This window comes from Phyllobates terribilis, unplaced genomic scaffold, assembly GCF_046119375.1.
Source record: "Phyllobates terribilis strain yellow unplaced genomic scaffold, ASM4611937v1 Scaffold_3__8_contigs__length_932513732, whole genome shotgun sequence".
NCBI lineage: Eukaryota > Metazoa > Chordata > Amphibia > Anura > Dendrobatidae > Phyllobates > Phyllobates terribilis.
In genome coordinates this window covers 355637090-355648853 of record NW_027362763.1, presented here as the reverse complement: position 1 = coordinate 355648853, position 11764 = coordinate 355637090, and the positions used below count along the sequence as shown (strand labels likewise).

The following is an 11764-nucleotide window of genomic DNA, read 5'->3' as shown; positions in this document are numbered from 1 at the left end:
TATACATGTAATGATTTTTCAGTTTAATTTTTTTCACTTTGTCCAAGACTTCAACTTTTATCTGATCAGTGGTCTAAAGCACTGACAAGATGCCGAGTGTTTTGGGCATGCCCTAACAGGTTGCTATACCTGGCAGACTCCGGTAATTATTTCCTAGGTGCAATGAAATCCTTCCGCTTCCCATAATCACATCTATATTGGATTGAGAGAAAGTCCTCTCCACACTTCAGCTGCAAGTGATCAGACCACCTAGAGGGTTATAAACTGCAAGAGCCAATGCTGGCATTGGTCATATTTGAACAGAAAGCTGTCTGCACAATCACCATTACAGAACTGTACATCAATGTGGAAATAGTGGACATACATTTACATCAAGTGTTGGGAAGGTATTATACCTTAGGTTGAATTCCACACACTGCAGAAAACTAACATTGCCCAGTCATTTAAGAACAACCCAATTCAGATGGAACCAGTTTCTACAAAAAAAATCTGAAACAATCTGCAGTCTAGGAATTCACCCATGACTTAAAAAGATATTCTATATAAATGCTTAAAACACAATGTGTAAATGATTGATGCAACCATGCAGGCTCCCTCTTACTATCTGACCAATTATAGCATATCCACAAGATATACTAAAATTGTTTAGATAGGTGCAGGGGTCCCACAAATTGCAAAAATGCCTTTTATACTCTTTGCCCTTGGTATGTTTCTGTAGCAGGTTCTTTTTTTTCAATCGGTTGAAAACAGACAAACTTTCTGCATCTGTTGGAGCAGTCAGCTCACTATGAACAGACTTACTGCTGAGCCTTTCAGACTTGTTCATATACAGCAGCCAATCAGTGGAGGCAGAGCTGCAGGAAGAAGACAGCAGCAGTCTGAACAGGAGACAAGGGACATGTCTTACACGCTCAGGCCTCTGGTGGCCACGCTGCAGTCAGTCACATGACTGCTCAGTGGAGAGGAGTTAGAACTGCAGCCAACCGAACAAAACATAAAATGCAGGTAAGAAGCCACTCCCTTGTAGGTACGGACTTGCATTTAATTTTGTGTGGCCATGACTGGACAGCCGCTTTATTTACAATAGCCTCTGCATCCATAGAACACAGGCAAAACAAAGTGAGCAATTGCATTTAAGAAGTGCACCACCAGATCTTTTAGAGTAGCCCAATGTGCGAGTATCTTCTAACTGGACAAGTTCTTAGCGTATTCTCATCTCAGACAGTGCAGCAACATAGCATGAATTAAAAGGTATAGAACACCAAATGTGTAAATTAGTAACTGCATTACTGCTGTAGACTACTTCTAAAAGCAGTACAAGGTTGTTAAATTGTGTGCCTTTCTCACCCATTGTAGAAGGGAACCTACAATATTAAACTTGCCTCTTGGGTCAAGGCATAAAAATTTAAAGGTCACGTAAGATTTAGTTCTAATTAAAAACAGCCTAAAGCTTGTTTTGTACATCCGCGCTTTACAGCACAAATATCTATGGTGAAACACATGTAAGGCCTGTTTCACACGAGCACTGGTCCAAATATGGAGCACTGGTCCAAATATGGAGCACTGGTCCAAATATGGAGCACTGGTCCAAATATGGAGCACTGGTCCAAATATGGAGCACTGGTCCAAATATGGAGCACTGGTCCAAATATGGAGCACTGGTCCAATCTAAGGCCATTTATAAGTAGATCCTACCATCCTTTTAAATTTGTGTGCCCTGGCATGATGTTTGATAGCGCAGGTTTCTTTTTTTTCAGTGGAGCATGCCTTGTCAGGGTGGATAGCCATACAAATTGGCCAACCGGCATACATTTTGGAAGTATTGTCTACACATAGTAATGCAAATTCCTATATTCCCATAGAGCCTAGCACACTCAGTGTGCTGCTGCATTTGTTTGTATACTATTGCAGACAGCAGCTTACCCCTGTTCACATTTGACTCATTGTCAGGAGGTGCTAGTCTGCTTTGCATCTCAGACATTACAATAGGGTAACAAGCTCACATGGCTATGTGTAACTCCAGCAGGTATCAATAGAAAAAGCTGCTTTTGGGCCAACACTAACTCCACTGACAAAAGCTGTGAAATCGTAATATTTGAGATTGATTTGGGTCCCACACATGTATCAAAAATTTATAGCACATCCTACAGGTATGCCATACATGTCTGAAATGAGATTACCCTTTTAAGCAGAGGGCAGTTTGTAGACCATTCAATATTTTAGATCATTCACACTACCTAAAATGATAAATTGATACAAACAATGAACTGTCTTAACAGCAGAATATTTGAACAGTTATACTAATAAAATACATAACCAGATGAGGTCCTTTAATCTGAAGACAAGCTGCTGAAGCACAAAGCAGAACATTCTGCATTTAGAGCAAAACTACAGGCTTTGGAGGGAAAAATATAAATGTACAGTAGGTAAAACACAAGTTGACAAATTCAATACGGGGTCTCACACACACTCCTTTAAAAAAAAAAAAAGTCCGTAAGATACAGTCACATTCCATGAAATGACAATGTCCAGGTGTCAACAGGAAAAAAGGTTCATCTCCACATTGGAATGTCCACACCGAAGGCTCTTCAAATGCTAGTGCTAGGGGCACATGGAAGGGAACAAGTAGCACCCCTCCTACCCTCAGAGTCCTTTCAGTAAAGGGAGATGGCTTGAGGCTTGGAGAGAGGGGATTCAAACCATTCAGTCATCAAACCTTTTTCTCTTTCCTTGTCCCATATTTCCACCTCCTCTACCTAAAAATCAAACAAACATTCAGTCATTTTGCCAAAACGTAGTCCGTAAGTAGTGTAGTCAGAAAAAATAACCTTACCTCCAAAACCACCACGACCAAAACCTCTTCCGCCAAATCCTCCACGGCCACCTCCTCTGCCACCAAATCCACCTCGGCCACCTCCTCTGCCACCAAATCCACCGCGGCTGCCACCTCTGCCACCAAATCCACCGCGGCCACCCTCTCCTCTGGGTTTTGCAAAGTCTAATGTAACTTTGTTTCCATCAATTTCCCCATCTTCCATTGCTTCCATGGCAGATTTAGCATCTTCAGCTGTAGAGAAATCTACAAAACCAAACCTGTGGGGGATTACAAGGTAGAACATTAGATGAATGAATGTGGATCAAATACATTTACTCTTTACTTTAGCTCTCGTGTTGCACTCAAGCAATTCAACCCTCACTTGAGGGACATAAAGCCAAACATGCTATTTTTTATTCTTCTCGTGCGAATCCATCAACAGCCACAATATAAATTGGCTGGAAGGAGCTCAATGAGAAGGTATTAGGACAATAGTACATCTAGTAATTTTTAGATTACAACACTTACCCCTTTGATGCACCAGTGTCTCTATCTGTTGCTATTCTAGCATTAATAGAACCATCAAATGCTTCTTTTAAGGTCTCCTCTGTTGTGTCTTCAGAAAGTCCTCTGACAAATAGTGTTTTTGATTGAGTTGATCCTAAAACAAGTTCAGCAAGATTAGTAACACTAAAATTGGAGGCAATACCAGAAACAAACTGGCTGCAGTTATGCAGGTAACACTGTTTAAATGCAAAATAGCAACTATTACTGCAAAGCACCTTTGCAGTAATTGCCAGCAAAAAAAGGTTTATTCCTGCCGCTCCATGTGGCTGGAGCAGTTCCATCATTATTTTTAGCACAAGTAAACAAGGCCAAATCATTAGAGCACAAAATTTACCTCTTCCACCATGAGGACCACCTCCTTGGCTGATCTCAATACGTATTGGCCTGCCTTCAATCTCTGTGTTGTTAAGAGATTCTAAGGCTTCCTTTGCTTCTTCTGCAGTTGAAAATTCGACAAAAGCAAACCTGTGAAATAAGGAAAGTTCTATTGACTTAGGATCAAAACTACACTTGACAAATCTACCTAGGTCTTTGGTTTACGTTCCCAACAATAAGCAATAGCAGTCTTACAATCTCAACTGTAGCATGATACTTACCCTTTAGGTTTTCCCTGGTATTGTGGTACTCTAATTGAAGTGGCCTTCTCAAAGACTTCCTGCAAACTATCTTCTGTAGCGCTGTAGGACAAGTTGTTTACTAGAAGTACCTTGGCATCACCTTTTTTTAAAAGAATAAAAAAAAATAAAGCTATATGTATTTGTAACACGGGCTTTTTCTTAAGAGGCACTTTTATCTTTTTACCAAGAGGAGCAACAATTCTACATTTGTCAGCAGGATCAGAACTTGACTATCTAAATAAATTTCCACAAAAGCATTCAGATTCCTTCATTTGTCATCATTTCCAGCTGACAGTCATTTACACTATAACCTGCGGACTTCTACCTAAAATCAGTGCAGGGGTCTGTCTTATGTTGAGGAAATTTGTCAGCAGTTCTGCCAACTTAACTTTTCACAGTGCAATACAAGCAAAAGCAATTAGCCAAGAGCCCAGGACACTGCACATGGGAGACCAAAGAGGCACTTGTGCTTGCAGCACTTGCTTGCTCCTGGGCACCTACATTGAACTGTTAGTTTTGAGGGCGATTGGTTTAGATCTTGTTACTATACGTCAGCACCAACCTCCTCCTTGTGGTCCTCTTCTGCCTCCTGCATTCTTGCTTTTGTCTCCAGTGAAATCAACAACTATAGCGCGGCCTTCAATCTCAGCACCTTGCTGCTCTTCAATGGCTTGATTTGCCTCCGCCTCAGTGTTGAATTCTATATATGCAATCCTAAATTACAGCACAGGAGTAAGAATGCATGCATTGACCAAATATGCACAGCATCTTCTAGTTTACAAAGAGGAACCCCCACACTACCCATAACATTAACTTACCCTTTACTAGATCCATCTTTTCCAACAGGAAGGCGAATGTCTTTGGCATTCTCAAAGATCTTTAGCAACTCTTCAGCACCTGTGCTATAAGGCAAGTTCTTCACAAACAGAGTTCTTGAATCTCTTTCTGCCAAGCAAATTTGTAATCAAACAAAAAAAAGGTTAATTGAGAGAAAATAGCAGCAAGTACACATCTGTAAACAGACAAATACCTTTTCGATTTTCAGCACTGCTGTTTTTTTCATCAGGGTTATTTGGCAGCTGTATTTTAACTTCAAAACCAAGAACAGTCTCTCCAGATAGTTTAAGTGCCTTTTCCACATCTGCTGCAGAAGAGAAATCCACATAGGCGAATCTCCTAGAGTACAAATAGTAGGTGGTTAATAGGTGGTCTGGCAGAGGTTAGATTACATTGGTCAAGAATGAAAAACTTTCAATACACCTACCTCTTAACCCCAACTCGGACATCTTGCACATTTAAATCGTTCTCTGTGAAAAAGTCTTTCAGAGCAGCCTTTAATTCATTGAAGTCCTTAGACGCATTCAGGTTCCCAACAAAGACTGATAAGCCTTGTAAGGAGAGAAAAAAAAACCTGCATGTTTATGCTTTAACTATCATCAATGAGAAAATTAAGGGTCGTTCCATGTAAATGGCCACAAGTGGGTCTACAGGTTTAGATCAGCAAATTAATACAGCTTAGTTGAAAAAAAAAAATACATATTAGAGAACAGGCTTCTCACATTTCTACTTTGGATCACTCATAGGAACAGCAATACAAAAATAGTTATAATGATGGAAGCCACTCACGAATGACCCAACTGGACCATGAAGACAATGACAAACTATAATGGGATATTTCAGGTTTCTTTCATGGTGGCAAGCATTAGACAACTGGGCAATCTTGTTCCTTGCAAATCTTAGAACTTTAGCTGTTACAACCATACGGGTGGCACATGAGCCATTACTGGCTACATCCAGCAATTGCATGTTGTAGTCACATGGTTCACAATATGCCAGACCCCAAGAAGCAACAGAACAGCAGCAGTGCATCAGTAAGGAATGTATGATTTGGATTACATTCTGGACAACCCTTGGAGCATAATTAATTCACTAAATCAGATGTTTCATATCCACTAGTCGAGCAGTCAGCGTTGCACGTTATCGGCAGTAACAATTCCCCTGGATTAATACCTTCAGATGCTGCAGTCTTTTCTATCTTTTTTTTCTTTTCTGGAGCACCTTTATTTGGCATTTCTTTTTTGCGCTTTCCAGATTCTTTTACAGGTACTGAAAAGACACAAATAAATATATATATATATATAAAGCCTACACAAGCTATAAAAGAATTTCATTACGCACCTTCCTCCTCATCGCTGTCATCATCATCCTCCTCTTCAGATGCTTTCTTTTTAGATGCAATAGGAGGGGATGGTGCCATTGCTGCATCTTCATCATCTGCATTAAAATTTAGATATTTGGTTAGCATACAAAGCCAAACTATATGCAAATGTGAAAAAACTGACTGCTACTAGTGTCCACAAAATATCACTGCTAAAATGAATGTATTCCATATTGATTATTTGCCACAGCTGATCGATGAAGGACATGAAAATTTTTAACATACAAAAATTGCTGCACACAAATAGGGCTGCATGTACAGTATGACACTCCCTGTAAGTCACAGCTTTTAATATGCAGATTGTGTATAAAGGGATGCTCTCTAATAATTGAAATTACTTTGGATACTAAGCACATCAGTAAAATATTTCATCATGGGTTATTCAGTATTAAGTCCCATAAAGTATTCATCATTTGTGCTATGGTTAGTAAGATTTTTTTTTAACCACTATCTGTTCTTAACATGCAGTTTTCAGAAGATATGGTGTCTGTAAAGGAGTTTCCCACTTAAAAGAACAGAGCCCAAAACACTTTACTATACCCATCATATCCAAACAGGTACTCCGACTCCCCTGCTCCAGTGCTGGCTCTCAGCCACTACTCTGCTCTCCATGTATCGGTCTAAGTGGTGACGTCACTTAGACAGATCACATCACCGTTGGCGTAACCGCACTGGACCTGGGGAGGTAACTGCTCTGTGAAATACACTTATTAAAGTGGAAAAACCTTTCATAACATCTAGTCAGAAGTATGACAAACTGTATAGTAACACTTAGAACTGACAGTAACCAAGATGCCCATTGTCTTTACAAAGCGGTGATATTCAGGAATCATACCATCATCGTCGTCATCATCCTCATCGTCATCCTCATCATCATCCTCCTCTTCAGATTCTTCTTTTTTAGCTACAGGTTTTTTGGCAGCTGGCTTCTTCTTGGCAACAGGTTTTTCTTCCTCTAAAAGAATAGAAAAAATAAAGTTGTTACTGTACAATGTCAAAAAAGGAAATACGGCACTCCTGGTCAAGTGTAGGTGCTCAGATAAGTTCCCAATTTCACCAGTGACAGAAGTCGCTTATACACCAAGCGCTGCCTCAATTTTATCTCCTTCCAACCTTTGTAGCCAATAAGGTTATATTATACACAATATTAATTAGGACCACTATTAAAAACTACACGTCTTTTCACCATACTCAAGAGTGCCGGATTTTTTTTGGTATGTTGTTACTGTACAAGTTTACTTAAGTTTTTTACAAGTGTCAACTATTAACCAATTACATACCGGACTCCTCCTCTTCCTCCTCCTCCTCGTCATCCTCATCATCATCCTCATCATCATCTTCCTCCTCCTCTTCACTCTCTACCTTTTTTGCCTTTTTACCATTCTTGGCTCCAGCAGGAGTGGCACGCTTTTTACCAGGTGTGGCTGCAGCTTTAGCAGGAGTGGCAGCTTTCTTCCCTGGTGTTACCTTGGCTGGAGTAGCTGCTTTCTTAGAAGGTGTCTTCACAGGAACCTCCATCTATTAGAAGATAAACAAGTTGAAGAACCAAAAATGTCCATCTGACAAATTCACCGATATCCACTCATCGACAAATGTAGTGGTGAGTGAAAAATATGGATCAGGTTATGGAGCAGAGTAGAGATATATAGTTTTGTGAGAAAAGATTCAGTATATCTCTGTGACTTAAACTCCTGCCCTTTCTAATATTTTGGTCAGGTGGGCAGTCCGATCAGTGACTGACAGCTACTGCTGTATGCATTCTTATTTAAAAAAAAAACAAAAAAACACCAAAACGGTCAGTTACTGATAGGGCCACCCACCAGACTAAATCCCAGAAAGAGCAGGATTATATGATTACAAAACAAATTTCACAAAACTATATAGAACAATTGTAAACATTAAACAGCACATCAGTTATGCAGATCATCACTGAAATCAGTATTAAGTCCCATAGTAAGAATCATCATCTGTGCTGCGCTATATATTTTATATGTATTTAAAGATCGCAGTAGGAGGCCCTGTTCATATAATTGTATGGAGCCAGACACCTAATGATTGTCATTGTTTTTTTTATCAGATAAGGAATAAGTCAAACAGTGGCAGAAATGTGATATATATTAAGAACTAGTGATGAGAGTACATGCAGCTGTTAGGCAATCACCGCATATGTTGAGGATGTCTAAGCCACAAAACATGAAGCAGCAGGTACTCGAACATATTATCCGGGCACTATACTGATCTTCTGTAAGCCATCAATCTCACCATCAATCTCACTCCAGTCTTGATGAGCATGTCATTAACTGTTAGGGCCTGTGTCTAAGGGTGTAAACATATTATATTGCATATACAGATCTTTTCTTCCAGTATTTAAAGTAATTTTCAGCCCAATATCAGCCCTATCCTTAAATTAGGATGCACAGAGCAGTGACCGAACCAGGGCTGGTGCCATCCCTTTGCCGACCGCTGCCAGGGGGAATAAAGTTAATTTCCTCTCAGCAACGGGGCGCTAAGCGCAGCAGCCACATGGTGTCAGAACGATATTAACCTGCAGAGTAAGTGTTATTTTACATGATCGGTTCCCTTTAAGTCAGTTACACGTTTAAGGATTTATTCAGACTCCGCTTTGGAAGCCAAGCGTACTTTTCTCCATGCATTCTCACTTATGATCCACATCTGGCTCTGACTTCAAACAGCATTAAAAATACTAAAATCCCACAAACTAAAATGACCTGTGAACTGAAACACTTTGTTTTTGGATAACAGGAGTGACCCCGTGTCAGATCTCTGCTTGCTGTGTGAACGGAAACCTCATCCACATTGCGTGCGACAGGCGGTAAGGATCAGAAAGTTTCCGTTCACTTAAAGCAACCACAAACAGTTTATTGACTAATGGACACTTTAGCGATAAGCCCTCATAGCCAGAGGTGGCAGAACTCACCAGCTCCTCTTCGCTCTCCTCCATCTCTTCATCCTCGCTGGATTCCACCTGCTTGGGGGGAGGGGCCTTCTTAGGTTTGCCCTGTGCTTTTGCTCCCTGCAACACAAGACAACCAAAATCAAATACACAAGAAAAAAAATATAAACGCACAAAACGAGCGACCAAAGTCGTTCAGGTCACGTGACTGCGGGCCAGAACCGAGGGAAGCCAGGTGAAGAGCCGGGACACTGGAGCGGCCCTGAGGAGACCACGTGCGGAGGGTGACCCCGTGTGCAGCCCGACCACCCGTGTGGCATCTCCCTCCGCGGCCACGTGGAACACCCCCACCTACTGCAAGACCACGTGCACAAAGTGCGTGGGGGCGGAAGTGAGACTACACGTAGAAGTTCGGGTAGCGGGAAAACAAAATGGCGCCGTCAGTGCCGCGCGCACCTCTCCCAAGAATTTCAGGGTCTGTCCCCCCCTTCACGGCCCGCTCACACGGCAATGAATACTCACAGGCGGCCTCTGCCCTGTCGCCGCCATGAGCCCGTAGCACGTCCTTCGCTACGGAACAAGCTGACGTCACCGGTTGTAGCTCGCGCGCTCTTACACACGCATGCGTACTACAGGACTCCTTTCTTGTAGCTTCGAGCTACCAGGCCACAGAAAGCTGCCCCCTCTCTAAGCCGCTATAATCAATGCACAGTCACGGCGAATAGTCAGCCGAGCGCACACTGCACGTAGGTACACGAATTTACGGTAAAAGAACCTAAATGTTAACGAGATTAATCACATATTTAACTGCTGCCGCCCCTCGCGCACGCTTACCTTAGCTAGTTTCACCATGTCTTCGGTGGATATGTGGTTCCCGTGGATGTATGAATCACGTGCCTGAGCTGTTCAAGAGGACACGCAGTGCCTGTGACAAGAAACCGAGTGGCGGCGAGGAGCTTGAGAAGGCGCTAATAAAGGCTCCGTGTCACGTGCTCACCTCCAGCCAATCGTGACGGAGGAACGAAGCAGTCACCGCCCCTAACTCTTTCTGCGCTTCTGATCCTGTGCGAACGTGTGACCAATGGCAGGCGAGAGATCTGATGTGGAACGCACACCTTCGACCAATCAGGCTGCGAGACGTCAAAGAGACCTATAAACGAGCCGAGCGCGGCGCTCTTCGTAGCCATTTTGGGTTTACTTACCATGTGGTTCTTACTGACTGCAAGATGGCCGCGAGGTGGGGGATTCCCACGTGGGTATTATGTTCTGAAGCGGGTTTCTGCGCAGTGCCGCTCTCTAGCGCTGGCGCCTTAGTAGGTGTCGGTCCTGTTCTGGGAGGCTGCACGTCTGAATAGGGTTTTCTGTAACTGCTCCTAGTTTCTTTGATAATGGCTGGAAGTTCCTGTGATGACGAGTTCTCGGCCACAGTGGGGTACAGTCACGTGCTCAGTCACCAGGACACTCTTGTTAGTGATGGGGCAGTGGGGTGCACTTACTTTCTTGGTGTGAATGCTCCATGTGCTGTGTGGCCAGAGCTCTGCTACACTCACTGGTCACTTTCCTGCCCCTGCCCTCTGTACTGTCAGCTACAAATGATGGCAGACGGCCGCCATTTGTTGTGACTGTTGCTCACTATCGTGAACTGACGTGTTTTAAATCTGCAGTGTGTTAATGTCTCTTGTGGGTACACTGAGCTTTCTGTGCAGGATTTCCCCATAGACTTACATTCGGTGTAGAAATTCTGCAGGTAAAAACACCCGCACATGCGTCTTTAGTGTTTCCATGGTGGAAACTCATCAAACACATATAATCCGCACCTATCTATATCAATAAAATTTTGTCAAAGCAAAAAAAAAAAGCAGCTTAATTTATAGTATGGCACACAAGAGACAAAGAAACGCATACAGACCCAATGGAAAAATGCAAGTAGCCTAATTTTAAATAACAATTCTTTTTTTTTTTTTTCAGGTGCTAATGTTTATTTTGAATGAATTACAAGTATTTTGGAGGTGCTGAATTCAAAAATCCCATTACTTTTGGTTCTAGTTTTTGAGATAATTTATCCATGAAAATAATGCATTCCCCCAATGCAACTTGTGTGTGATAAGGAATGCAATAGCTTTTGGTTTGCCTTTTGACTCTTTAAAGCACCACCCCAGCGTTTATTTATTTTTTTTTTTGCTGGAGTGGCATTTTAAATCGAAGCCCCCTGGTCATAAACTCGCCCTCCGGCGTTTTCACTTTTTTTTTTTTTTTTGGGGTTCCGCTCCGGTCCTGTGGTACCATCTTCTGACTGGCCGGAAGTCAGAAGCTCTCAATAAAAGTCTGAGAGCCAGATCAAGGCTCTCACGGACTTGTGTTGAAAAGTGACCTCCACGCAGCTCCATAGTTACATAGTTTATGAGGCCGAAAAAAGACAAGCGTCCATGCACTGCAGCTATTCCGCAGCGTTGATCCAGGGGAAGGCAAAAAAAAAACATGCGGTATAGGCCAATTTACATCATTGAGGAAAAATTCACTTCCTGACACCAATCTGGCAGTCAGATTAAATCCATGGATTAATTAACTATCACTAAGCATAAAATGTAATTTTATTGTTCTCAAGAAAGGCGTCCAGGCCTCTCTTGAGCTCA

At 42.1% G+C, this 11764-nt stretch overlaps 1 protein-coding gene and 3 non-coding genes across 5 annotated transcripts; all 4 read right to left on the bottom strand.

The window, feature by feature from the left end:
• Positions 1-1021: 1021 nt before the first annotated feature.
• NCL (nucleolin) lies at positions 1022-10145 on the bottom strand. Of its 2 annotated transcripts, none has more exons than XM_073675273.1 (15): positions 9966-10145; positions 9156-9251; positions 7498-7735; positions 7053-7172; positions 6178-6273; positions 6010-6105; positions 5264-5387; positions 5030-5175; positions 4818-4944; positions 4562-4713; positions 3979-4099; positions 3717-3847; positions 3344-3476; positions 2834-3093; positions 1022-2756 (listed from the first exon to the last, which is right to left on the bottom strand). In XM_073675273.1, exons 1-15 carry the CDS (start codon positions 9981-9983, stop codon positions 2704-2706), a joined length of 1911 nt encoding a protein of 636 aa, XP_073531374.1. In that variant the 5' UTR covers positions 9984-10145; the 3' UTR covers positions 1022-2703. The 2 variants fall into 2 exon arrangements, with proteins under 2 accessions (XP_073531374.1, XP_073531373.1); XM_073675272.1 differs by lacking the exon at positions 9966-10145 and adding an exon at positions 9654-9769.
• LOC141260652 (small nucleolar RNA SNORD20) lies at positions 4214-4286 on the bottom strand. Its single transcript, XR_012319379.1, has one exon. It is a non-coding gene; the product is annotated as a small nucleolar RNA SNORD20 (small nucleolar RNA).
• Positions 6568-6637, bottom strand: LOC141260648 (small nucleolar RNA SNORD82). Its single transcript, XR_012319375.1, has one exon. It is a non-coding gene; the product is annotated as a small nucleolar RNA SNORD82 (small nucleolar RNA).
• Positions 8123-8191, bottom strand: LOC141260649 (small nucleolar RNA SNORD82). The gene has a single exon (XR_012319376.1). It is a non-coding gene; the product is annotated as a small nucleolar RNA SNORD82 (small nucleolar RNA).
• Positions 10146-11764: the final 1619 nt, after the last annotated feature.

Coding starts and splice junctions, on each gene's coding strand:
- NCL (XM_073675272.1), bottom strand. CDS start 9,680: ATGGCGGCGACAGGGCAGAGGCCGCCT. Junction 6,106..6,177: donor TGACAGCGATGAGGAGGAAG/GTGCGTAATGAA, acceptor GTGTCTTTTCAG/TACCTGTAAAAGAATCTGGA. Junction 4,714..4,817: donor AAAGATGGATCTAGTAAAGG/GTAAGTTAATGT, acceptor GCTGTAATTTAG/GATTGCATATATAGAATTCA.